The sequence below is a fragment of the Sapajus apella genome, unplaced genomic scaffold (assembly GCF_009761245.1).
Source record: "Sapajus apella isolate SASKATOON/1434 unplaced genomic scaffold, GSC_monkey_1.0 scaffold160, whole genome shotgun sequence".
In the NCBI taxonomy this organism is placed as follows: Eukaryota; Metazoa; Chordata; class Mammalia; order Primates; family Cebidae; genus Sapajus; species Sapajus apella.
Genome location: NW_022437100.1, coordinates 480,620 through 508,297, shown reverse-complemented (window position 1 = coordinate 508,297; position 27,678 = coordinate 480,620). Strand labels below are relative to the sequence as shown.

General features: G+C 51.6%; 1 protein-coding gene across 1 annotated transcript; it reads left to right on the top strand.

Annotated features, from left to right (window-relative positions):
- The first annotated feature begins 8,333 nt into the window (after positions 1–8,333).
- Positions 8,334–26,616, top strand: IFT27 (intraflagellar transport 27). Its single transcript, XM_032266653.1, has 7 exons — positions 8,334–8,785; positions 16,389–16,468; positions 16,860–16,919; positions 18,023–18,082; positions 20,243–20,360; positions 21,251–21,360; positions 26,416–26,616. Exons 1-7 carry the CDS (start codon positions 8,752–8,754, stop codon positions 26,512–26,514), a joined length of 561 nt encoding a protein of 186 aa, XP_032122544.1. The 5' UTR covers positions 8,334–8,751; the 3' UTR covers positions 26,515–26,616.
- Positions 26,617–27,678: the final 1,062 nt, after the last annotated feature.

Sequence of the window (27,678 nt, the reverse complement as noted above, 5' to 3'; positions counted from 1 at the left end):
GTCACACCACCCTTGGGTGGGAGAAGTTGAAAGGGTCTGGGCTGCTTTGCATCTCATCAGCTTCCTCCTTGACAGCCAGAGTGGGATGTCTCCTGCCAAAACAATCACGCCTGTTTACAGCTCCAAGAGGCTCAAGAGGCGGCCTGGAGGCCTGCCCCGCTGGCCCAGCTGGTTGGGTAACCCTCTCCTCTCAGCCAGCCTGTGTTTACCCTGCGGTTCCATTGGAGAAAGCCCCCTGCCCCTCGACTTTGTAGCCTGAACATCTATCGGTATTTTCACAACCTTTTAGAATGCTGCTGGATTCCACCTCCCAGATGCCGCATTTGGGTACCTGACGACTTGCACCAAGAATATTTAGAGGAGAGGACGAGGGAACCAACCTCTAAATGGAGCTGATCATGGTAACAGGGACAGTTGTTACCTTTGTTCAGCACTTCACAGTTTGCAAAGCATGTCTTAGGCACTACGTGGCGTCGGTTTTGACCCTCGTGGTAACCTTTAAAGAAGAGGGAGATTACAGGTATTATTGTCCCAAGCTGGCCATGTCAAGTGGCTTGCTGTCTGTCAAGTCACAGAGCAAGTGCTCACCAGGAAGCCCCCGGAGGGAAGGAAGGGCCAGGATAAGCCCTAGGGGAGCCACTTCAGGAGCAGGGAGCAGAGAAGCCTCCAAGGCATGGGAGAAACCACAGTGGATGGGGAGGGGGCAGGAAGAAAAGCAGAAGAGGTGTCTTCGAGAATGCCGGGAGGAAGGAGAGGCCGTGCCACCTCTGCAGAGATGCTCCATTGGAGATAGTGTGGCCAATGGCTAAGAAGGTGGATTCATGGCTAGCATATTGCTAAACTTCCCTATGCCTCATCTGTAGAATGGGCATAATGATAGTCCCCACTTCATGTGGTTACCATGCGGCTTAAGTGCTTATTCCAGGCCTGGCACATGGGAAGTGCAAAATCTCCCCTATCCTAAACCCTGGCATTGGACTTGACCACCCAGCCACGAGTGACATTTTTTGTTTTCTTTTGAGACAGTCTCACTCTGTCACCCAGGCAGAAGTGCAGTGGTGCAATCTCAGCTCACTGCAACCTCCGCCTCCTGGGTTCAAGCAATTCTCATGCTTCAGCCTCCCAAGTAGCTGGGACTACAAGCATGTGCCTCCATGCCCAGCTGATTTTTATATTCTTAGTAGAGATGGGGTTTCACCATGTTGGTCAGGCAGGTCTCGAATTCCCAACCTCAAGTGATCCGCCCACCTTGGCCTTCCAAAATGCTGGGATTACAGGCATGAGCCACCATGACCAGCCATGAGTGACCTTTGACACAGCTTGGGGGTAAGATGGTTTGCAGCATATTATGGAATAAGCGGAGGTGAGGGAATGAAAGAGCTCCAGGAGAATCCCTGGAGGGGCCATACTTTGAAGAATGAAACACGGAAACATGGGATGGTCTCCCTTGGAGATCTGGGAAGGGCTTGAGCTTGTGTGAGCAGCAGGGGTGGCAGTGGGCAGCAGATGCAGAAGGCTCAGAGGGGATAAGAGTCAGGGCACCAGCCAGAGGGGATATCGGGGGCTGCAAATCCTTAATTAGATGGATCACTGTGGGCAGAGCAGGCACCTCCCCTCTCTGAGAGTCCAGGGGTAGGTCAGGATGTGGGCTGCAGGGCTGGAGGTAGCGGGAAGGGGCATCTGAGCTTCACCTTGATACCTGCTCAGAATAGAATTAGGCAGAGCTCCCTCCCTTAGTCACAGAGATATAAGCATCGTTGGGTTAAGACAATGTTTTCCAAATGTTTACTGTTTCCTAGAAGGCTTCCCAAATTTGACTCCTAGCTCTGCTACTGTGTGACCTTTGACAAAAGCCACTTAATCTCTTTGTGCCTCAGTTTCCTCACTTGTAAAATAGGGATCTTGAGATCATGATGCTGCCTGCCTGTCCAGATGGTTGTGAGGGTGAGATGACACAATCTAAGGAGAGATCCTGGCCTGGGTAGTGAGGGCAGGCTGTTATTATTGTTATTAATTTTTTTCTTTTTTTTGAGATGAAGTCTTGTTCTGTTGCCCAGGCTGGAGTGCAGTGGTGCCATCTCAGCTCACTGCAGACTCTGCCTCCCAGGTTCAAGCGACTCTCCTGCCTCAGCCTCCTGAGTAGCTGGGACTACGCCACAAGGGCTAATTTTTGTATTTTTAGTAGAGACAGAGTTTCATCATATTGGTCAGGCTGGTCTTGAACTCCTGACTTCAGATGATCCACCTGCCTCAGCCTCCCAAAGTGCTGGGATTACAGGTGTGAGTCACTGCGCCTGTCTGGGCTGTTATTATTCTGTTATTAACTAGTATCATGAGGTGCTCAGTTTGAGAACCAGTGAGTTAAGGCAATGATTCCTAGAGAGACCCATACTAAAGTGCAGTCATTTTGATGCTTACTTATACAATTCCTACTATCGACCAGGCACCAGGATATGATGGCTGCCAAGGAGACACGGTCCCCGCTCAAAGGTTTGCAGCAGGTAGAAGAGGCTTGCTCTGGCCAGTCGTTTAATTCCCACTACAAAACCCCAGGACCAGGGATCTATTCATGCTCCCATTCCACATGGGAGGAAACAGGGACAGAGAGGTGTAGGCTGCTGCCCAAGGTCACACAGTGAGGAAGTGGTGGAGCTGGGATTTGAACCCGAGGGGTTTGTCTGCCTCTAGAGCCTGCAGTGGTGTGTCCTGCCGGTAACTACAAGTGGTGGTGAGTGCCACTGGCATCCAGAGTGTGCAGGATGTGAAGGGCAAGTGATGCTTGAACTGAGAAAGGCATACAGGAGTTAACTAGATCAGTGGGGGTGGCAGGGTTAAGGCCCTGAGGCAGAATGGGCAAGTCCAGTGTGAGGATGCAGAGAGCCAGCTGCCCGGAAGATGAAACCGGCCAGGCAGGAGGCACTGCCTGCTCACCAGGGCTGACAGCTCTGTGGGGAAGGTGGACAGTACCCCAAGCACAGCAGGAAGCCTTTGGGGGACTTTCAGTGGAAGTGTGATGAGATTCAGGAACACCACTTTCTACAGCTGAATGGACTCAGCCACACAAAGACCGAGGGGCACTTTGAATACCGACACGGGGCCCCTCGAAAGTACATTCGATGGAAAATCAAAATGCTGGAGTGTGGGTGCTGGCTTCTATCTGCAGAGGGAAGAAGGAGAAACAGAATAAGAATGTGTATGCATCTTTGTGCTGGGACAGATGTAAAATGTCTCGGAAAGGGTATACAAGCAACTGTCAGGGACGGGAGGGGGTGTTCTCTGTGGATTTTTCTCTTTTAAATGTTAAACTTTGGGGTTAGATTACCTAACCAAAATTAAGATTTTTTAAAAGACGATGCTGGCCGCTGGGTGGAAAATGGAACACAGGGGGTCTACGGTGCATTCCAGGGCCTGATGCGGGAATGAGATTCGGCTGTTAGGTTTCCACGTGCAGCGGGAGATGAGGAATTAACTAAGATGGGGCCTGAGCGTGGGTGCAGCTGCCGGGAGAGGGCTGGTCTGGGACCCGCACGGTGTCGCGCAGCTGCGTGGTGTTATATAGAGTAGGGGCTGGGGAAGAGAAAAAAAGGGTAGAGCGTCAGGGACCCCCTTAACTTTGCCTCTAGCAGAGTTTGACATAGCTTCAGCCCGAGGCACCCGGAATTCCTGGGCCCCTCCTCGACCACCACCACACAGGCTTTACGCGTGGAGTGTGGAAGGCGGGCACGAGGGACGGCAGCAGGTGCGAGAAGAAACCTCCAGGGGGGCTCAGGAACCCTGGGCTCCGGGTTGTAAATCAAAGCACCGCGTCTCAAAGGGAGGCGCCCAGGGGATGCCTCCGCCTCTCATTCTCAGTTGGTGAGCAAACGGACAGAGACGCACTAACGTGGAACGTTCTGGAAAAGCAGCTCTTGGCTTCTGCAGATGGGGTATCTCGGGCTGTTCAAGGGGGCCTCCGGGTGGTTTTGGAGGGATGATTTGCTCAACTTTAAATAAAGGCGGCAGCCCTTCTCTTGCAGCAGGCATTTTCCCGGTGGCTGCTGCCCCCTGCTGACAAAATCTGAATATCGCGGCCTCCGTGCCCCGCCGAGGCCACAGCTCAGGGCTCCACTTTGCATTCCGGGCGCACAGAAGGTGAGTCAATCCCATTTCCTCTGCCCTTTATTGAGATGGCCACCGCCAAGCAATGCATCAGCAGAGCCATAAACAACCAGGCCCACGTGAACAGTGGAAAAAAGAACAGCAAAGGTCATTACCAAGAGAAAGCAGTGCACCAGATGCGACAGTACATTATAGGAAATTGTAAAACAGAACGGCACAGCCGCGTTATAAATCTCCCTCCACGGAGTCGTCGCCACCCCAGTGGCTGTTCATCAGAGCTGGTGCCCACTGAGTCTTACTACGTGTCAGGCGTGCTGGGGACCCCCTGCATGTGGTGACCCTCCTGAGCCTCAGTGCGCCTACAGGAGCAGGTGGGAGGAGGTTGAGACAGAGGAAAGGTGGCAAGACAAGGATTAAGCCCAGCAAGCCGGGGCCCAAGGTCTTGCAGATTTCAAGTGCAAAATCAATATCCTTTATTCAATGGGTTCATACATCTAAATCAGTGCCTGTCACCCGAGGATGATTTTGCCCCCGAGGAGACATTTCTGGTGGTCTCAGCAAGGGAGCTTGCTCTGGCTTCTAGTCGGTAGAAGACAGAGGTGCTGTCAAACATCCCATATTGCTCAGGACAGCCCCCATAACAAGGAACTCTTCATCCCCAAATGTCAATAGTGCCGAGGTAGGGAAACGCTGATCTAAATACATAAAATTCCTACAGATCTCCTAGCTCTCTCTTTTTGGCATTGCCTCTGGCACGAGGGCACTTGAGCAAATCTTCCTTAACGTATGAAAGGTATTCTTCTTGGCTGGTCCGAAGGTAGTGAGTTATCTCAATTGATTGTTCAGTCAGTTACAGATCGAACTCCTTGTTCTACTCTTTCCTCCTCCTACTCACTACTGCACTTGACTAGTCTTAAAAATTTAAAAAAAAAAAAGGTATTCTTGAGGATTCATGCAGAATAACTCCCAATTATTTAATTTCCCCTAAAACCTCCTATTTACCCAATTGTTGGATTGTATCCAACAGTTCTGCTGTTACACCATATAAATGACAGGACTGTGATGGGGCCCGGGCAGAGGGAGAACCCCCTGGCTGTCACGGCACAATGGCGAAGGGCCGTGGGCCCTGCATTGGGCACGATCAGCCCTGGCACTGTGCGTGGAATATTGCTGTTGTCCCTGGCAGGGAGCCGCGGCTCATCTGCATGCTGCTCATCAGAGATGTTGGGACATGGTCAACCCCAGGATGACTGACCAGTTCCTGGGAACAACCTGTCAGCAGCTGCCCTCCACTCCCCTCTTACCCAAAGCCCCGGTAATCAGCCCCAGCAGTCTAGTCCCTGGCTTTGGGAAGCAGCACTGTTTACCCTTCCTCTTCCACAGAGCATATGGGTGTAGCTAGGGGTGCAGGCTGGGGGTGGGAGAAGACCCAGGATCAGGTTACCCCTATCTGAATGGTCATGGCACAACTCCCAGCAATAAGCCCATTGCCCGCCCAAAAATTGGTATTCAGAAGTTGGTGCTTATTGAATGAATGAATGCATAACAAGAAGGGTAAACCCTATGAGAGTCATTCATTCATTCTTAGGAATATTTACCGAGTGCCTGGCCATGCAGGGACTGTCCTAGATACTAGGTGAACAAAAGAGACCAAGTGTCGGTTCTCATGAAGTTTACCTTCTAGTGGAGGGTAACAGATACCATACAAATAAACTAATATATATGGAATACAGTTGGCCCTCTGCATCCACGGGTTCCACATCTCTGGATTCATCCAGCTGCATATTGAAAACGTTAGGGGAGGCCAGGTGAGGTGGCTCATGCCTGTAATCCCAGCACTTTGGAAGGCTGAGTAGGGCGGATCACGAGGTCTGGAGTTCGAGATCAGCCTGGTCAATATGGTGAAACCCCATCTCCACTAAATATATATATACATACACAAAAAATTAGCCAGATGTGGTGGTATGCACCTGTAGTCCCAGCTACTAGGAAGGCTGAGGCAGGAGAATCGCTTGAACCTGGAAGGCAGAGGTTGCAGTGGACCAAGATGCACCACTGACTCCAGCCTGGGTGAAAGAGCAAGACTTCGTCTCAAAAAAAAAAAAAAAAAATTAGTTGGGCATGGCAGCACATGCCTGTAATCCCAGCTACTCAGAGGCTGAGGCAGGAGAATCACTTGAACCCAGGAGGTGGAGGTTGCGGTGAGCCGAGATTGCAGCACTGCACCTGGGCAACAAGAATGAAATTCTGTCTCAAAAAATAAAAAAGAAAACCAGTTCTCAACATGAGCATCTGTCGGAATCACCAGGAGGGCTTATGGAAGCAGACTGTGGGCCCCACCTCTGGAGTTCAGCTGGTCCGGGTGGGGCTTGGAAATATGCATTTCTTAGCAATCCCCAGGTGATGCTAATGTGACGGCCCAGGGATCAGAGCGTGGGGTATTTGTTCTTCCTTCGCCAAGTCCTCTGCATTCAACATTGACAACATGCAATCATAGATCATCACTGCCTGATCATCTGCCACTCCACTGGGCTTGATGGTTCTGTCTACCTCTACGTCCAGGTGTTTAGTAAGCACTCAACAGAATATTTGTTGAATGAATTCCTCAAACAAGGGTTCTACTCTGGGCCTTGCCATTCCACCGTGTATTTCATCTCCTGCCCTCCCAGAGCTCTGAGCCTTTGCACGTGCTGACCCATCCACCCAGCATTCGCCTTCCTGTGTTCACCTCGCAAATTCCTACGACGCTCTCCTTCCATAATATCCTTCCCGACTTCCTCTCCACCCACCCGGGGTGAGGAATGCTCCTGGAGGTGTAGGGAGTTCTGTATCCACCTGTGGCACAGTGACTTGTCCACATGTTGCTCTTTTCTTTACCAAAGATCACAGATGGGCAGCCCCCAGGGTGAACCGCACTTGCCATAACACCAGGAATGAATCCCAAGGAAAGAACCTTTCAGACAACTTGAATTGTTTTACTCCAGATTCGGAGCCGAAACTGTCAGTTATTCATGGAGCGTGTGTGTGCATTCCCCGACACAAGGCTGGCGGCCACCCTGAGATGCAGAGTGGTGGAGAGGTGGAATGTTTTAGGTGTCTGGAGGGAATGCGGAGCCTTGGCACGGGCATCTTCACTGAGGGGCTGCTCTTCCCGCAGCCGTCAGAAATCCCAGGGGTCCCGAGAGAGTGAGGACAGGGGGTACCTTCGGCCAACCAATGACAGCGATGATAAACCAAATCTGTCCAGATAAGCTTCGTCTCTCTCATGCACCCCACAATCACTGGTGAACCTACTCACTCATAGGTTTCTCTCCTTCCATCCCCACAACTACCCCACGAGGGGGGTTCTCCTAGGCCCATCCTGAGAGGCTGAGAGATGAGTTAACTTTCCCAGACCAGAAAGACGGCAGTGATTTAGGTCTCTCACTCTCCAACCACGTGCAAGAGGCACCCCTAACCCGGAAAACAGTCGCGTAGACGGAGCCTCCCTGGGTGACGGGCGTCGTGGTGAGCGATGCATCCTCCTTTTGCAAGACAGTAAATGGACTAAGGGGAAAGTACGCCGTCCAGTTCCCGAGTCTCACCGCTCAGCCCCATCAAAGTGTATCCGTTCTCCCTTTATTCACAAACATCGCTTGAAACACCTTCATTTTTAGATTTTAACGCTCATAACATCTTTGGGCTTTTAAATGAGATGTCCCTGAGGGATGCGGGGCAGGAACTGAACTTCCTGACGCACTATGATAGCCCCGCTGCGCAGAACCCGGGAACCGGGGAAGCCACTAGAACCGCTGCGAACTCAAACGAAGTCAATAAGGCCTCAGCAGCGGCAGCCTGGCCCACTGCGGGGGCGTCGCCCCAGAACGCCTAGAGCCCGACCTGCTAAGAGTGCGCCCCTGGCAGGCGAACCCACTTCCAGAAGGACAGCGGGAGTAGCGAATCCCCATTCCTCCGGAAGACGGGTTAAGCCAGCCTCCGACCAGTCAGAAAGCTTCTCTTACCGCTTCTGGCGGCCTGACGTGAAGACTTCACCTCGGGACTCTCTGGCACCGCAGGGGCGGGATATAAAGCTGACTGACGTCACTTACAACCACTTGTCGAGCAGAATGAACTTGAAGAACAAATAACTCTACGAATTGTGTCTCAAGAAAAGGCTATTATCCCCGCCCCCTACTTCCATTGGATCTTTGCAAGCCCTCGAGGGTGGGAGCTTTTGGCGACAACCAATCGAGGGTCAGCGAGGAGGGGGAGGCGGGGCAGGTGGGTTATGGTTGCCTGGAGTGTGCGCTTGGCGCGGTACTTGGGGCGGGAGGAGATCCTTCCCTGGCCCCGCTGGGGAAGGCTGGGCTGAGGAGCTGGGCCGGGAGCACAGGCCGTGTCCGCTCGCTTGCATATTTTCAGACTGCTGTGTCGGGCCTCGAGCCGGACCAACCTGGAGCCCCCCTTACCCACCCGCTCCCAGCGCCCATTATCCGCCCACAGCCCAGGAGGGCTGGGCCCGGTCATCCCCAGCCCTGCCACGGCCACCGGCCCTTGAGATCAGCCCTCCCCACCTCCCCGTTCCAGGCCGGCCCAGGGCCCGAAACCCACCCACCCGCGCCTCTAGCAGCCGCTCTTGTCCTCTGGGTACGGCTCGCGGGAGTGTTGGTTACCATGGTGAAGCTGGCAGCCAAATGCATCCTGGCAGGTGAGTCTGAAAACTTGCGCTTGAATACAGCGGTCTCTGGAGTCCCGAGCCTTCAAAATTCATCCAAAGGTTTTGTTCACCTAAATTTCCTACCTTCTTTTCCTATCTCTCTCCCAACGGCGAGTTACTGCCATTACTGACACAGTAAATTACATTAGCCGCGGAAGAATGATCCTCCGGGGCACATTCGCAGCTCCAGCGGATTCCCCCTGCTCCCTGCCATACGCTGAGACCACCTTCACTGGTTGAACTGACTCGTTAAAAAATCACTAGTTTAAAACTCTGGAGCAGCAGACTCGTTAAAACAGAACTTAAGCAAACCTTGAGTCCTTCAGCTAAACATTTACTGTACCCCAAAGTTAGGCTCAGTGACTTTGGTGATCTTTACTTTGGGTTTTTTTTCCCTTGACCTCACCCCCTCTGATAACAGTGACAGGAGAGTAGTGACCAGAGGCAAAAGGCACTTGTGTGTTGTCCCAAATTTACTGTGCTGCTGCACTCCAAGAAGGACATAAATGTTGAGTCTCCCAAAGGCAGCAATTTTGTTTTGTTGACTGATACATCCCAAGCGCCCAGAACAATGCCTGGAACATAGTAACTATTCAATTAATACTTTCAGAATGGATGACTGTGTGGCTTGCATATTTTTAGTGCACCGTATCAGTCTGCATATTTAGAAAAACAATAGCTTGGATTATAGGCCTTTGACTACACGAAACACATATGCACGTTCCTGGATCCTTACTCTGTACGCGGCACACATATTTCATGAAATCGTCCCACTGTAGCACTCTGGACTGGTACTAGATCTGCCCAACTCCGAAACTCTTAACTTGTGTTTTTGTTGAAAGCTGTGACCTTTCCAGGCTTCCCCACCAGCTCAGGAAAGAAGTGGTGAGAAATTACATAGAGAAAAAGAGATTCCTTTTTTTAAAAAGTCCCCTCTTCCAGACTGAAAGTAAACGATCATATTTTTAATGGCTTTTATAATTTGAAAGTAAAAGGGTCACATAGAAAGATGACTGACAGTGGTAACTGAATCATACTGGAGCAAAAGAAATTAGTGGTTCTCAGGAGAGTCTCCTGTTTCCAGAGCACCAGAGGAGGCAGTGTTGTGTAACAAAAGTAATTCTGCCCGTTCCTCTTACTGGCTGTGTCATCTTGGACAAAGCACTGTTTTGAGCTTTAATTTCTTTATGGATGAGGTGGGAACATTATTTTCTGAAGTTATATTTTTTTAAAAAAAATGGGCTTATCTCTGTTCTTTTTAAATTCAGTTTTCAGCATGGAGCTAACTTACTGATCACTTTCTGTACATCAACTCTGGGATAGACCCTCGATTACAGGTGGTCTCACTGAATCCTCACAGCAACCCTGTAGGATTGGTAGCATTGCCATCCTCATTTATAGATGAGGTAACTGAGTTCCAGAAAAATGAGAACATTTGCTGTGGGTCACACAGCTGGAAGCAGCAGAACTGTATGATCCAGACCCTGGCTTCCGACCTGATTTCCAGGGCTTTAGCCCAAGCTACGCTGTCCTCAAGCCATGATCCTCATCCTCTGTTCCTTTATTTATTTATTTATTTTTGAGATGGAGTTTCCCTCTTGTCACCCAGGCTGGAGTGCAATGGCACAATGTCAGCTCACTGCAACCTCCGACTCCCAGGTTCAAGCAATTCTCCTGCCTCAGCCTCCCAAGTAGCTGGGATTACAGGTGCCTGCCACCACGACTAACTAATTTTTTCATATTTTTTTGGTAGAGACGGGTTTCACCATGTTGGCCAGGCGGTCTTGAACTCCTGACCTTGAGTGATCCGCCCGCCTCAGTCTTCCAAAGTGCTAGGATTACAGGTGTGAGCCACCATGCCTGCCCCCCCCGCTTTTTTTTTTTGACACAGTTTCACTCTGTCACCCAGGCTGGAATGCAGTGGTGCACAATCTCAGTTCACTGCAACTTCTGCCTCCCAGGTTCAAGCAATTCTCATGTCTCAGTCTCCCAAGTAGCTGGGATTACAGGCACATGCCACCATGCCCAGCTAATTTTTGTATTTGTAGTAGAGATGGGGTTTCACCATGTTGGTTAGGCTGGTCTTGAGCTCCAGACCTCAAGTGAGTCCCCACCTCAGCCTTCCAAAGTGCTGGGATTACAGGCGTGAGACACTGTGCCCGGCCTGCAGCCTCTTTTCAAGGCCTCCGCAGCATTTCCTCTTGAAAGTTTTCGGGGACCAAAAGACCTCAGCCCAGAAATCAGCCTGCTTTGCCATGCCCACCACACGCGCACACACACACCCACACACACCCACACATACCCACACACATCTACAGCATTGGTTTTATTTTTCCATCCGTGCCCCATAGCCCTGCTGTTTCAACTGAGTTGCTCTGCTTTTTCTCTCTCATAACTAGTCATCGAAGGAGCTGACCTTCAGTTCGAGTGTTGATGCTTTGAACAGATACTGGCTGAGCACCTACTATGTGTGAGTCACCATGCGAGGTGCAGTGGGAATGCAAGCGTGAGTCAGTTGCACTCAGGGAGAACTAAGACATGCGTGAGAAGTTCGAGCACAGCGAACACACAGCGAGTGCTCTTTGTGTGCCAGGTCCGGGAAGCACCTCAAGGCACAGCTGCTACTTGTTGTGGTTCTGGAGAAGAGAGGAAACAACATTTGACATTTATCTATATTTTGTTTACTTTAAAAAAAAACCCACTTAAATAGTACTATCTGCCAGGCATTGTACATATTGACGCATTAAATCCTCATAACAATTCTGCAAGGTAGATGCTAGGATTATCCTATGTTATACATATTGCAACTGAGGCACAGAGAGGTTAAGTCACTGATTTAAAGTCACAACAGCTAGAAAGCGATGGAACTGGGGTCTGGCTCCAGAGTCTGTGCTTTTAAGTACCATGATATTCTGCCTCTTGATATACATGGAGATAGCAACAGAGCTTCCTGGGAGGGTTGCTCTGACGTCATATCTCACGCTACCAGTAAGCATTGGCCTGTGTTAGCCACACACATAAAGACGGAGGGAGAGAGAGCTTTCAGAGGCAGTGCAGGAAGGATATTACTTGAGCTTTCCTTGCAGAGAATGGATGGGTTTGAATTTGGTCTAGGAGAACCTAGAAGGAGTTGGCCTTGAGGAATTTCCAGGAACGGGGCGGACAGGAATGCAGAGCCCAGATCTGGGGTAAGGGATTGTTGAGGAGAGAGTGGGAAGGTGAGGTAGAGCTGACCGTGGGGATGGGTGGGCCATGAGGAAATCCTCAGTGGGTTTGTGTGAAGGTTTGCCAAGATGGAGGCACTGTGTTATGAGGGCCCATCTGTTGATGTCACGCTCTGGGCGGATTAGAGCAGGGAGAAAAAAGAAGAGAAAGGAAGTGTTTTCAATCACGGCGCAGTCAGGAAGGCAGAAAACGCAGTCATTTCAGCAGAGAAATTTTAATATACGGAATTGGTTCATCAGGTGTTGGAGAACTGAAGAAGCAAGAAGGCAGCACTGAGATGACAGAGTGGCGGATAGAGGTTGCGGGTGTCAGAAGCTTGAAGAGCCCAGGGAGCTGGGATCCAGACCCCTGAGGAAGGGGCCCAGCCCAGCTGGTGCTGGCACCTTAGGAATTCAGTCACCCGCTGTGTGACACCAGCACATGCCACAGAGCACCAGGGCCCATTTCCCACTGGGAAGGGCTCAGCCCTGTGTTCAGGGCAAGATGCACCAAACCAGTTCCAAACCATCTTGGAGGGTCTGTGTTTTGAGACCACTCTCAGTACCCAGGACTACACAAGTCAGAGGCCAGGCAAAATCCAGGAACTGTACTCGGCATTACCACAGTGAGGATTTCAGTAGGATGTTAATTACACATGTGCCGGACGACTGGAAAGGGAAAAGGGACACTGAGGCAGCACAGGTAGTAACTGCAGGAAGGAGGACCACCGCCTCCCAGGCTGGGGAAGCAGAGGGAAGCAGGTGGGGTTCTCAGAGCGCAGAAGCAGGGAGGAGGGGCTCTGAGAGCCGAGGTGCAGATCTCTGAGAAGAGGGCACTGCCTGCTGCTGCTGGCTCCTCAGGGGGCAGCAATGAGGCTGGTCTGGGAGTGCAAACACACGCACACACACACACACACACACACACACACACGAGACAGGAAGCAGTTAGTGCCGCTAGGGTGCAGGCCATTGCTAGGGTGGTGCTAAGACAAAGGAAAAGAGGCAGGAAGAGCAATGTCCTCTCCTCCGACCCCGGCCTTCCCTTCTTCTTCCAGAACCTCGGTTGGCAGAGCCTAACGGGAACCTCCTAACGAGGGAGAAACGTGTCTGTAGAGTCCCCTCCCCAGCACACCACGGCAGGATGGACTCGGGGCTGAGATGGAAAATGAGTCGTGCAGTCTAAGCTCACTGGGGCGGGGTCAGCAGGGAGGCCGAGCAGAGGTGGGCTGAGACTCAGCCAAGGAGGTGAGGAATGCAAGGGAGGCCACCTGGAGACCGGAGAAAGGAGGAGCAGTCCAAGGTGACCCGTTGAATCTAGGGACAATGAAAATACCCAGAGGCATCACCAACAGAAAGCATGGGCGAGGGGGGCAACCCGCTCAGGACAAGGGCATGATGGAGCTTGGCTTCAGAGAGACTGAGGTTGGAGGAAGGTCCTTCATTCTAGTGGCAAGGCACACAGGTTTTTGGATATACAGACAAAGCTTGGGAGGGAGATCCTGCCTTCAGTCAAGGTGACGAGAGTCAGTGGGATGGAGTGGACTGGGAGCACAGTGCCACCAAGGACAGGCCCATGGGAATGCCCACACTCGAGGGGCAGATGTCAGGAGAACCAGGCCAGGGCAGGGTCACCGAAGCCACAGAAACAAGACTGAGGAAGGAAGGGACTGCTTCAGGCTGACTCATCCTTCAGAGACGTCAAGGAGGATGAGAACCAAGAAAAGGCCATCGGCCTTAGCAACTGTGAGGTCACAGGTGACCTCACATGTCCTTGCAGACGTCATCCTCTGTGTCCTGCAGAGCCCTGCCTGCTGTCACCCCCAGGCCCAGCCCTTGCCCCTGGGAAGCCTCCCTCACCAATGAACCCTCTCATTCACTTCTTTCTTCAATGCTCCCCAGATGCCTTGGTTCCCAGTTTGTGCTATTTGAATTTGCACTTGTCATCCTGTTGCTCTGCAAATGTGTTTATCAGTTATTTCACCTCCCTGTGCTTCTGAGCCCTCGTAGCCAACACAGGCGGTTTCCCATAAGTGTTGGTGACTCTGACTGACAGTCAGAGGAAAGATTTATGAAATTAAGCAGAACAAATCTGTGGGGAATCTCACAAGCAGGAGGAGCTGATTTCCAGCTGGATTCAGGAGCAGAACTGGAGTTGGGAGGGCGGGCACAGTCAGGGCCCACGGAAGGAAAAGCGATGCGCTCTGTTTGCTCCAAGATGGATGGATGCCCCGTGACAGTCTTGGTGGTGGTTGCCCCAGATGTCATGGAAGGCTGAGGTGAGGAGGCCCTAGAGGGGCAGCATTAAAAATGGGTCAGAACTCACGCGTGTAATCCCAGCACTTTGGGAGGCTGAGGCAGGCGGATCGCCTGAGGTCAAGAGTTTGAGACCAGGCTGGCCATGGTGAAACCCTGTCTCTACCAAAAATACAAAAATTAGCCAGCTGTGGTGGCATGCACCTCTGGCCCCAGCTACTCAGGAGGCTAAGGCATGAGAATCGCTTGAACCCGGGAGGCGGAGTTTGCAGCGAGCCGAGATTGTGCCTCTGCACTCCAGCCTGGGCGGCAGAGACTGCCTCTCAAAAAAGGGGGGAGGGGTTAAAAGGGGTCCCTGAGCTCTAGGAGAGGAGCAGGGCCTGGGAAGAGCATGAGGTTGGAATCCCGGGCAACCCAGCCTCTCTGAGCCTCGGTCTCTTCATCTGTCAGGCAAGGTTAGTGATAGCTTGGGGGGAAAGGAATGAATGAGATTGTGTGAGCAGGTCCATGAGGGGGGCTCAGCACATGTTGGTTCCCTTATGAGGAGTGGTGACAAATAGAAAAGCAGGACCTGAAGAGCCCACTCAAACCTGGAGGAGTTCACATAAAACGAAACGCCACGAGCAGGGAAATAATTGTCTTACAAGAGAAAATTATAGGTGGGAAAAGTCAAAACTGAAAAGTGAACAGTGGCAGGCTGTTGAGAAGTCGAGGAAAGAAGCGTTGAAGCCGACTGTAAAATGGGAAGCAAAGGTGAAGGGGTGGCACCAAGTGATGCGGGCGGGAAGCTGCGTAGTACGGGGCTGATTTTGCTAAGGACCCAGGTGAGAAGCAGAAAGCACACGTTCTGCCGGGGCCTGGACCATGGAGTGCAAGTCCATGTGAGACTCGGGAGGAAAACAGATTGCAAATGGACACGATCGGCATTGGAGGAGGCTTGGCAGAGCCAAGGGAGGGAAAATGGGGAGGGAAAAGGGGAATTAAAGATGGGCAGGGAGAGTTTCCAGCTTCCATGACGGGCACAGGAGGAGCTCTGGATTAAATGGCTCCCAGCAGTCTTGTGAAAGACTCAGGTCTCAGACTGAAAACTGCGACATAAACCTTTAGTTCTGAGAGACCAGTTTCTGGGGCTGTTGACCAGCAAAGGAAAGGGAGATCAAGTCAGTAGGCGAGAGACGAGCTTGGTGGAGATGGCTGCCATTGCAGATAGAATTGGTGGAGAGGGGCCGGGCACGGTGGCTCACGCCTGTAATCCCAGCACTTTGGGAGGCCAAGGCAGGCAGATCCCCTGAGGTCGGGAGTTCAAGACCAGCCTGACCAACATGGAGAAACCCCATCTCTACTATACAAAATTAGAAGGGTGTGATGGCGCGTGCCTGTAATTCCTGCTACCAGGGACGCTAAGGCAGGAGAATCACTTGAACCCAGGAGGCAGAGGCTGCGGTGTGCGAGATTGTGCCATTGCACTCCAGCCTGGGCAACAAGAGCAAAACTCCCATCTCAAAAGAAAAAAAAGAATCGGTGGAGAGGCCCCTGGGAAGATGAATCCTAGGGTCATAAACAGGCACTCTGTGATTGAGACGGAGCATAGCATTTGGAAACATTTCAGGATGATGAACATAGCCTTACACTTCCTGCTTCCCACAAATGCAGAGACCCTCCCAATCCCCATCCCCCCACCGCAAAAAAGTATTCTGGTGGAAGCTGTCGACCCAGATTGGGTCAGTTGACAGGTGAGTCTGCATGTCAGTGCCAGTCATACTTCTTTACTTTCAAGACTTCAAAGTAAATTCCAGTTTGGAAGTGACAGCTTTTCCCCATAGGGCGCGTTTCAGTGGAAGAGCATCAGTTCTGTTTTCAGGGCCCCAAAGCCCTCCATAAGCTCTGTTATCTTCTGGGTCAGTTCCTGTGGATGAAAGGCTTAGCCGTGCAGAAATGTGCTTTGGCTGTTGTGAGGTTTGCAGATCAGTCTCATTGACCTGTGCCCTGCCCGAGGCCTCAGAACAAGTCCCCATGAGAGGCAAGTCCATCTTTGAAAACTCATTGAAGTTTCTGGTTTCTAGATGAATGTTCTGCAGCGGGAGATTCTCAAGTCAGATGAGGACTGGGGCATTGTTTTTTCTGTTCTGACCTAACAGGAGACCCAGCAGTGGGCAAGACTGCCCTGGCCCAGATCTTCCGCAGTGATGGAGCCCATTTCCAGAAGAGCTACACACTGGTGAGCTGGGGCTACAGCTTAAAGACAAGTGCTCGGTTCACCATGAGCGAGTGACTGCAAAGTTCCTTGAAGAAGCCTTAAGTCGGCTGACGAGAGGCTGCTCGAAGGGCCACATGGAGATGGTTTTTTCCACTAGCTTGGGGTCAGAGGTCAGCTGCAGAGCAGACTGGCCCCAAGCAACTTAGTCACCATGTGTAGCAGCTCACTTGGGGGCAGGGAGGTGCAGAGGACTAGTTGGTCCTCTCTGACTTATGCACGCTGAGCCACTTCCCAACAAGAGACCCTTCCATTGGAGAGAGCCCTCCTGGGATTGGGGTGCTCGTGTGTTCTCCTGTAACACGCTCCCCCTTTGGGGGCCTTCAGTGCTAACATTCTTGGTGTTCCTCGGCAGACAACAGGAATGGATTTGGTGGTGAAGACAGTGCCAGTTCCTGACACGGGAGACAGTGTGGTGAGTGATGGCTTTACCCAAGGGAACTCGGGGCTACCCCAGCTGCGCCAGGGTCCCTGTGGTCACACTAGCCTCCCTAGGATAAATTCGGCACAAGGTGATGGCCTAGGCTTGTCTGAGCATTTTGGAATAGAATCCAGAAGCATTCAAGGGAGGGACTGAGGAGGAGGAGGAAGGAGGAAGACTAGGCTATGGACCTGGCCCTCAATGAGCCTGTTATCTACTATGAAGGTTCTTGAGTCTCTTTATGGGAACCTGGGGCTCTTGAAATCGAATTGTAAGATGTTATGTTTGTGTGTGCTTTTCTAGGGAGAGGGTTTGTAGCTTTCACCAGATTCCTAAACAGGTCTGTGAGCAAAAAAAAAAAAAAAAAACAACAGTATAAGTACTTCTGTTATAGACAAAGGTAAGATGGATGCACAGATAACCAATACACAAAACAGACCATGGCACTGACGTTCAGATGGCATGTGCCAGGGGTCAGAGACCCCAGGAATACCCAGTGCCAGGAGGGAGCTTGGGGAGTTGCCGAGGGGAGATTTCCTAGGGGAGCAGCACTGGGGGCTCTCACCTGGGCGGGGGAAGGTTTGGACAGGGCAGGAAGGGTCATCCCACACCCTCCACATCACACCTTAGCCATCCCAGAAGGGTGGCAGAATGTCCTACTTTAAACACCTTCCCCAGGCCTACTGAGTGACCTCCTTTAGAAAGAAATGTTCTAAGATTTGAAAATCAATTTGGTTAACAAAGTGCAGAGTGACCTTTTGGAAAGCAGAGCGCTTGTCGGCCTGTTTAGCATTCTGTTCTGCCAGGTGGGAAGTCAGCCTGTTCCTGGGATCTTTGCACTCAGGGTTAGGAGAGGTGAGACTCTGTACAGAAAGTGCTGGTTGGTGCGAGAACCCGTTGTACTGCCTAAGAATCTGCAGTTCGCTCCTTTCCCCACCGTCTTCTCTCGTGCCTGGGAGAAAAGACAGAGCCTGTATGATAATGTGGGTACCTGTATTTCACCCTAAGACAAGTCCGGGGTGAGCTGAGAGAGGTGCTGGTGACTTGTACATAGCCTGTGGTTTTTCCATGGAAGACTTTTGCTTTTCTGATTGTAGGAACTCTTCATTTTTGACTCTGCCGGCAAGGAGCTGTTTTCGGAAATGCTGGATAAATTGGCAAGTAACAAGTGGTCTTTTTCCTGACTACCACCACCTCCTGCCAAAACGTTTGCCCTTGAGAGTGCTCACACAGCAGCTTCACTGCACTGTGCTGTCACGAAGTTCCCATGGCAAAATTCTTTAAGGAGCATTCCTCCTAGCCCGGGACTCTTGGCTACTTGGCAAGAAGGGAATGGCTGATGTGCGTGACTGCCCGGGCCGTAGCTCTGGGGTGGCCAGGAGCCAACAGGCGAAGAGCCCTGCGGCTTGGTCCTTGCAGCCCTCCTCCTGTGGGACCTCCCTTCTTTTGAGCAACCCCTCCTGATGGTGCCCTTGCAGATGGTGTCCCCTACCTCCCAGGACAGTACCAACTGTCTCCTGCCCCTCTGGGGAGTGCCGTAGAGCCCTTAGCCTATGATGAGGCTCACTTTCTTGGCCACCCCCGGAGCGGGGACCGGGACTTCCACAGGGCCGTTCCACTGGGGTTTGCTGCGGGACATGCCCCCGCTGCCGCCCAGGGCTCACCATGCCCCGCTCACCCCTGTCCTGCCAGCCCCGCGGGATCCGCTCGCTGTACCTTCTGTGGTAACAGTCTCCACTGATCTGGGCCAGTGAGCTAATTAGAGGGTTTGAGTTCTCCAGAGCCCTCCCCTGCCTTTCCAAGAACAGCCACATTTTAATGGAAACTTTTCTGCCCCCTTTTCTTTGCCGTCTAAGAGAAGCAGATCTAATGACAGTGATTTCATGCAGGGTGGCTTCATGCACTGGTTCGTGATATTCACCCCAATTGCCTACCATGTGCATGGCCTGGCACTGGGCTGCCATGCCTGGCAGAAAGGACAATGTATTTGGGCAAATCCGGGCCATGTGAGCCATCGGCTCACACCCTCCCTCCAGCTGGCCCTGACTCCTGGCTCGCCCGCTCTGGCTTTTGCTTGATGCCAGACCTCTCCAGGACCCCCTCACTGAAGCCTGGATGAAGGAGGGTTTCCTGAGTTAAAACCATGCTGAGGTGTCTCCTGCGTGCATGTAGCAGAGCTCAGTGTTTTAGCAGAAGTTCAAGACTGAATCTGTGGAATGAAAGGTTCATCAGTGTAGTGTGCAGTCTTCCCATCCCAGACACTGCCAGGAGCCAGCACAGCCTTGTAGGATGAGGAGGAGCCCTCCAGAGTGGACTCTGGGCTGGCCTTCCAAGGATTCGAAAGGGAATCCAATCTGTAGGGAAAGGGATTCTCCTCTGTCCCCTGGGAGGTTACTGACACCCCAGAAATAAACCAGATCCTAATGGTGCAAGGTCGGGGGATCCAGAAACCAGGGCATGACCAAGAGTCACGAGCACCAGGGCGCACACCCACAGCCTGTACAGGGCCATCCTATGTCCAGGAGCAGGACGTCCTGGGACTCTGAGCAGCCCCTGAAGGCGACAACCCCTGAGAGTGTGGCCTTGGCTCTTAATTGGGTCATGGAGCCCTGTCTACTTGTCAGTGTGGTTTGCATTAGGCTGATGCAGACGTGGCAGGAGAAGCAGAAAGTGCCCTCTGCATTTTAAACAGCCAGCCCTTATTAAGAAGATGCAAGCAAACAGCTTCCAAGGCTGGCTGATGAAGAAAGAATCTACTTTCAGGGCTGCAAAGCACAAACATGTAACTTACATGGTGGTGAGCTCTCAATCAGAATGAGCGGGAGAATGAATGAATGAATGAATGAATGAGGCTGGCAGCAGGTGAAAGCAGATTTCTGGGTAGAGAAGAACTCCCCTGTCCCCCATCTCTGTCATCGGTGTCGTTTTTAAAGCCTCTCTGGCCTGGACAAGTCATTTAGCCTCCCTGAATTGGGTTTCTTCAGCTACAAAGTGGGAATATTCAGGCTGACTCTGCCGAGTTGGGAAGTTTCACAGTGATGCACAGAAGTGCCCAGCAGATCCTGGCCCAGACATGAGCTGTCGTCCTCCACGGCACCGCCCCTGCTTCCTGCCACTGAACATGGCCCTCCCATTCATTCCTGTGGGAGAGTTGTTTGACTTCTGTGGGTGTGGCTGTTTTCTGACTCCCATCCCCTTTATAGTTTTTCATTTCCCTCTGCCCCCATATCCTTTCCCTTGGAAGGCCAGATTATCTCCCAGCCCTGAAGTTGCTTTTTCTGTTACTGACACATGCCCATCCTGTCCCTCTTGCACAGTGGGAGAGTCCCAACGTCTTATGTCTCGTCTATGATGTGACCAATGAACAGTCCTTCAACAACTGCAGCAAGTGGCTGGAGAAGGCTCGGTCACAGGCTCCAGGCATCTGTCTCCCAGGTGGGAGCTGCAGACACCCATGTTTCCCAGCAGCCTCTCTGTCCTTCAGTTCAAGAACACTAGGGCATTGCAGAGGTAGCTGTGGGTGGAGAAGGGACCCTGGGCTTTGACTCTGATGGCCGAGGGCATACACTGGCCCTGCTGCTTAGCAGCCATGCCAACCATGGTGAGTTTCCACACCTCTCCCAGTCCAGGAAATGGGAATGAGGACACCACCTTGAAGGGCTGTGGGGAGACTCAGTCAGGGGAGGGCGCTGTCATATCAGTTGTTAATTCCAGAAAGCTAACCCCAGGGAAGAGTTCCTCATTGTCTCTTGTATGTGGGGTACAAGTAAACATTCAGGTCCCGTTGTCACTTCTGAATGCTTTAAATCAGTTTATTTTCCATCCCTATGTGAGATCAACAAACTCTCCTCATTATAGACCGGGAAAGTGATCTCCAGAGACAGGCTCAAAAATTAGCTGCAGCTGATGCAGCTGGGAGCTGAACTAAATTACCTCTGAATCCCTGACTCTGAGTCGGGTCCTTAGATTAGTATTAATGACTAATTTACAGTTTGCTGCATGCGCTAGGAATTATTACAAAGGCGCACATCAATTTGGCCTTCGCCTTCTCGCCTTTGCAGCCTTTTGAGGAGGCAAGGGAGACAGATACACATGAGGTCTAGAAAAAGAGACCTGGCAGAAGCTGTGCATGAAAAGCAAAGCCCACTGGTCTTTTTGGGGCCAGCACGAGAGACCCCCAGCTTTCCCTGTGGGGATCACCACCATAGTCAGGCGGCTGTCAGGACGGTTTCCACCCCTCAAAAATAGTGCTCGTATCTCTCCTCTCACTGTCCTTCCAGCCTGTAACAGTAAAGTGCCATATTTTGGTTGCTTCTTTTGAGTAGGTGTTCTAGTTGGGAACAAGACAGACCTGGCCGGCAGACGAGCAGTGGACTCCGCCGAGGCCCGGGCCTGGGCGCTGGGCCAGGGCTTGGAATGTTTTGAGACATCCGTGGTGAGTAGCTCCGCTTGCCTTGTAGCCAAGTCTGGAGTGGGCCTCTGCTGGCAGCGGTCTTTCCCATGACCTCACGTGCAGGGAGCTGTTATTCCACCATATGCAGAGTCTCATTTGGAAGTGATGTTTACATTCTTAGCCTAGGATCTTTTCTCAATATAGCAGTAGCCACTCAGACATAGCACTAAGGCAGATGAGCTAGCCAACCCTGGGAAAAGTTGGATCTCACCTAGTAAGAAATACAAGTGTGCTGCGTGTGGTGGGCATGACCCTTGACGCTTCCACGTGATATTATGGGCTCAGACGTTGGAACATTGTTTCATGTGGCCTCAGAATCAGTCCTGTGAGCCAGAAGTTGGCCCCACAGTTTCCATTCCCATGTTGAAGAGCTCGATTTGTCCAAAGTCACATGATTAGTGAAGGGCGGAGCCAGGACTAGGACTAATGGTCTCTAATTCCCATCGGTGCAGCCCCAGGGTGACTCCAGGCCACAAAGAGCAGAAGACCTCGTTAAGGAGAAAAAGCAAGTTATGTGTTACCAGCATCTTCAGTACACTTTTAATGGCAAAAACCTCAATTCCTTTTGCACCAGGCTAATATGTTATCTGTCCAGCACCTAGGAACCTGCTTCCTCTGTTTGGGAGTTTTAAAGTCCCAGCCTCCCTGAAGCCAAGACGCAGGCATGTGACCCAGGCCGCACCAATCAGACATGTCACATGAGACTCCACTAGGAAGGGCATAAAGTGGTGATCTGTCCTGCAGGGGCAGGAGTGGCCGCGAACATCCATCTCAGAGCCAGCAGGGGCCCAGGTGTGGGTCACAGGGCCCTGCGCCAGGGTTGCTAGCTGGGCAGACCACCCAGGCCTGGCACAGGCATGGTCATAACTTGGACCTCACCTTGTGGCCTTTAGACCTGATTCTGTGGCCCTCAAAAGAACCATGGGCTGGTTAATATTCTGGAGGTTATCTTCTGCTCAAACTAGACCTTGGCTCTAGGCACTTCTGTTGTTGCTCCTAAGAACCTCCACCAGTGCTGCTGTGTGGGAAGCAGCAAAAGTATCAAAGGAAAACTGGTAGAAAAAGTTTCAGAATATAGTCTCAAACCCTTCTGGAAGGCCTAAAAGTTTTTTTATACTTTCGGTAAAAGTTTCGTCTAAAAGCAGCCCAAATCCCCTTACATTTAGTTAGCAAGTAAAGCAGATGGCTGAAGTATGTAAAAGAGCTGACCTAACTTGTTTACTCATGTAATCTTAAAACTAACCTTTAAGCCAAACAGCCCTCTCAGAAGGAAGTTAACTTTCTCTACTGGTATGTTAACTCAAACCTCCGTCAATTAAACTTTCATCAATAAGTGCAAGTCTCACTAGCTGAGAACGGCCAGCAGTTGCAGCTGTTTACAGAACTCTCCAGAATGCCTGTAGGCCACCAGGACCCTCAGGCAAACTAGCAAAGCATCGTGTCTGTGTGTCAGTGTGCTTGATTCAACCAGTGCCGAGTCAGAGTCTACAAGACAGACCCCCACAAGTAATAACCCCAGCGCTGCTGTCCGAGCTTGTAAAACCCCCAAAGCACGATGCTTCCTTAGGAAAAGCACAGTGCTAAAGGCGGGCGCCCTGACCTCCCATTTTGAGGAGCAGAACTAGCTGTGGGTTCCTGGATGTGTTATTTAACCTACTGGTGCCTCAGGCTTGTAAAATGAGGATAATCAAATGCATCTCTTCTCCTAAATATGAGAACCAGGTAATACGGTGCACGTGAAACACGGGTCACAAAGTCTGGTGCCTGGTTAACACGCAGATGTCAGCCTTCTTCAGGTATAAACATTGCCCCTAGTAATCTTGTTTAGACTGTTATTACTAAATCCTTGTATTCCTGGCTCGTGCACAGTTAATTTCACCCTTGCCTCTGGTGCAATTTATCACAAATGCTAAATTAATGAAACTTCAATCAGTGAGCTTTTCCTGTATAGAGGGTTCCTCATCTTTTCTGCAGCTCACCTTGGCGCAAACCAGTAAGCAGAAGTGCCCCTAGCAAACAGGATTTCAGTATTCCCCCTTCCTCCATTCATTTGTGAAATTGTCCCCACACCCCAATATCCCACATCCCCTGGCACGCTTGATAGAACTCAGAAATTAAAACCCACCTCCACTTCCAAAACATGAGTCACCAAAGGCCAGTGGTCTCCGTGTTTAAACTCTGTTCAGGTGAAGTGGGCGGGTGTAAATTATTATTGAAGAGGCTGCAGTAAGCACGTGCTATTATCTGTGCAAGTTAACGAGTCCCCCCCTGAGTTGAGGCTCACAGAAGCACCACTGGCAGCTCAGTTAAGAAAGCTGTAATTAAAAAGGAAATATAACCAAATGCAGCCTGAGACACAGCCATGCCCATCTCCTCCTCTCTTCTGCCTAAACGCCACAGTGACCATCCTGCCAACCTAAAGGAGTTCCCTACACGGTTCTTTGACTTTCGAACACTCTTCAATATTTGAAAATTTCAGGCCAAAAAAAAAAAAAAAAAAAAAAAAAACTACAACGCATTTCTTCAAACAGAAGTTAAAATATTTAAAAATATTGTTCATCGCTCTAAGGAGTTGGACAAAATTAAATACAAACAAGTGCACAAACGATCCATGGCGATCACTACCCTCCCAGCCAAGCAGGGAGTGGGAAGTAACGTTTGTTGAAGGCCTACTGTGTGCCGTTTTGCACACATTATTTCTTTAGGCTTCATAACAGTCCTACAAGGTGACACTCCTGTCCCTGTTATACAGATGACAGACTCGGAAAGGTTGTGTAGGTAGCTTTGCCCTGGTCGCAAAGTTAAACAAGAGCTAGAAACGGGACTAGAAGTCAGGTCTGTCCAGCTGGAAAACTTGGGTTTTCTAGGAGGGGTGCCCTGGCCGCCCTCGGAGCTTGCTTCGGGACTCTGCAGAACAGAATTCTAGGCCAGACTCAACGCCAGCCTGGACCTGCCCTGAGAATCCTTCACGCGAAACAGACCTCCTCCACAGGTGTGCCGACTCTGTAAGGGAGAGGGTGATTAGTCATCAGACAAAAGGATTCCTGTCATTGGCAACCCTCTTAAAGTACTTGGAAAATAGTTCAATTTCCATCTATTTCAGAAGCACTCCATGGTGTCTATTGAGGCTCACCTGCATTGAATTCCTTCCATTTTCTGTTGAGTTCTCCCAAGCTTGCATTTTGGAGTGCTTTCGAACCCATTTAGAAATCCCCATGCGGGTGCTATGTAGGCCTCATTCTTTTTCCATTCGATTCTTACCTCTAATTTTGAAGGATGCAGTGTTCGACCCCGATATTGGCATTGCCTGGCACGTTATGCTCTGCGCAACCAACGGTGCCGGCGGGAGGCACTGAATTCTTGCTCTGTGTCCACTGGAGGGTGATGGCCTTCAAGTCCTTGGCTGTTGGGAGCGTACTGTCAGTGCCCATCTTGTCCCCAAACTGTCCACTGTCTCCTCAGCGCTCTCAGCACTGCCACCTCTCTTCCTCTTGGCCAGCTGTTTTCCTTGCTTAGCTTTCCCTTGCTAGAAAGTCCAGGTGACCTTCTCCATGGGACCTGGTTTCCTCTGCGCATTTTTCTTATCCCAGCTGGCCTCGAGAATAGGCAGCTCTTCCCAAATTGGAGAATCTGGATGTTGGGCTGGGCCCTGCACCAACCCACTGGGCCCCAGGCTACTCATCTGTGACGCGGAGGCACTGAGCTTGATGCCTTCTGCAACGTTCTTCGGTTTGGAAACCCTTCTGTTTCATTGGGGATATTTCTCGGCCTCTTCTCAAGGTTGCATTTTTGCCAGATGCCGGGGAACGTTTCAAAACAGGTCCTTAGTGCATTCATAGCTGGAGCTGCTGTCTTGAAAGTAGTACATTCCTTTTTCTGCCAACTTTTTCTCAAAGAAAAGTTTGGTTTTTTTACTGCACCCAGGCACCCACAGAGCGAGAGCGGCTGAGAGGGCGCTGTTTCCTTCCCCTCCAGCCTGTCCCCTCATACCCCGGAGGCGCCCATTTTTTTCCACCCCCAAGATAAAATCCAGCGCAGGTTCCTCAACTTCTCTTTTCTCTCTCAGATAACAGAAATTCTTTGGGGCTCCTTTAGTCACAAAAATATTCATTATTTCAGTTATTAAAGTGCCCCGCCCTAGATGACTGTCAAAATTCTGAACTTGATTTAAAGCCGCACCTCCTCTCACAGGCTTCGGGAGGGAGACCGGAGCGAGCAGCGTGGTGTGTTTATTGGGGTCTGTCATGGCCCACTCCATACCTGCCGGGTGGGTCCAGCTGGTGCCTCGTGGGCACCTGTGAGATGCCCCTCTCCCCATCACTGGCACCGTGTCACCTGCAGGCTGCTTCTCACAGGTGGTTTCCCTCCACCCCTCCTGCAGCCTCAGTTCCGGGCTGTTTGTTCTTATTGGGACCCATCACCCTCCCAGAGGTGGTCCCAGCTGAGCCCTTTAAGAAAGCTCCAGCTGGCCCCACTTGGCCCCGCTGGTCCAGGGAAGTACAGCTGTGGCTGTTTAGTTTGATAGGGGAGGTGGCAAGGCCGTCCCACTGGCAGCCAGCTGCAGCCTCACCTGGATTTCTCCCAAGGCCGGTCCAGCACCAGCCTGGGAAGAGGGTGCCCCCTGCTGTCTAGCTCTTCTTCGGGACGAGGGGCTCCTGATCGTCTGGTATTTTGCTTTGGCCTTTGGAGCCTCAGTGAAAACTAAGTGAGAAAGGTCTCATGTTCACATCTCATCACACGTACAGTGATTCCAACTAAAAGCACAGGCTCTGTAGACACAGATGCGGGTTCAGGCCCCAGCTCCGCCATTCACAAGGGGTGTGTTTTCCTGCAAGATACCTTCATGTCTGAGTCTCCTGAATCCATCTGAGTTTCCTTCTTGTAAAATTGGCATCATGAGAGTGGCTACCCCAACGGGTGTGAAGATGAAATGAGGCAGAAAGTGGGTAGCCCCTGAATGAGGGAAGCACGGAGTGAGTGCTGGCCCGCTGACCCTTCTGTAAGTAACACAGTCAACTTTTCACACTGTCTTTCCAGAAGGAGATGGAAAACTTTGAAGCCCCTTTCCACTGCCTGGCCAAGCAGTTCCACCAGCTGTACCGGGAGAAGATGGAGGTTTTCCAGGCACTGGTGTAAAGGCTACAGCGGACCGTGCCATGTGACCAGAGAAGATAGAATTACCTCTGCACTTTTAATATATAATGACGCCTTTAAATAAAATTAGAGAAAATGTAGAAGCAGCAGCTCCTTCCGCCCTTGGCCAGGGTGGCCCTAGCTTCACTGTGCACTTTGGCCGCGGCGTCGTTGCCAGTTCCAGAGAGCCGGGAGCCCCACTCAGAACCCTGGCCCTCCCTTCTGCAAGGCTGGTGCTTTGGGCCATCACCTTGCCCGTGGGAGTGGTCCTGCCGGCTCTGCGCAGCAGGTCGCACTGGCTCCCTGAAGGGCCTCCGCTGCAAAAGCAGAGCCCGCAGGGGGGTTTGAAAGGGCCTGCCCCAGCATTTGCGTACGGTTTCCCACAGCTGTCCCCAGGCTGAGACAGGGATGCCAGCGCCCTCCTCATTCTGAGTCTGTTTTGCCGCCAGCTCCTGGCTAGCCAGACGCCAGACCTCCCTGGAGATGGCTCCTGTCACCGGGAGAACAGTGCCCTCTGCCGGCCTCCCTTGGTGCCTGTCTCTTGGTGGAGGCCTGGCCTATCCAGCTGCCAGGAGCGCATGGGCCCGAGGCTCCCGCTTTGCTGGGGGAGCTGGGCAGCCGGCGTCATCGTCGTTTGCACTGAGCTCCACTGTTCTCCATCCTGTTACTGCTGCCAGATTAATCTTCTAAAACACCACTTTCATCCTCTCGCTCCCCTGATTGAAGACCCACAAGGTGCCTCATCGCCTTTTACATCAGGCTGCCGGCCAAGGTCTGGAGTCTCAGGCCTTCCCTGTCACCCTCCCCTGGGGGTCTCGGCTTCTTTCAGCCCCCGTGCCCCAGAGGACTCCATCACTCCCCCTCCAGAGGAGGGAGGGATGTTGTGCAGAGAGCACCGGCCTCGGGGTGAGCCAACCTGGGCCTGTCCTAGTGATAATGGCGATAATGGAAATTGCCTTGGTTCCTGTTTACGACCTGCCATGTCTCTACATGAACTAAGCACGTGTTATACATATTCGCTAATTCAGTCCTTACAGTGCAGTCTTACCATCCCCCTTTTACAAATGAGGAGCTGGAGTCAGAGAACTAAGACACGTAGCCAAGGGGCGGCCGAGCCAGGATCATGGACACCAAAGCCTAGCTCCCAGCCGCCAGCCTCTTCTGCCT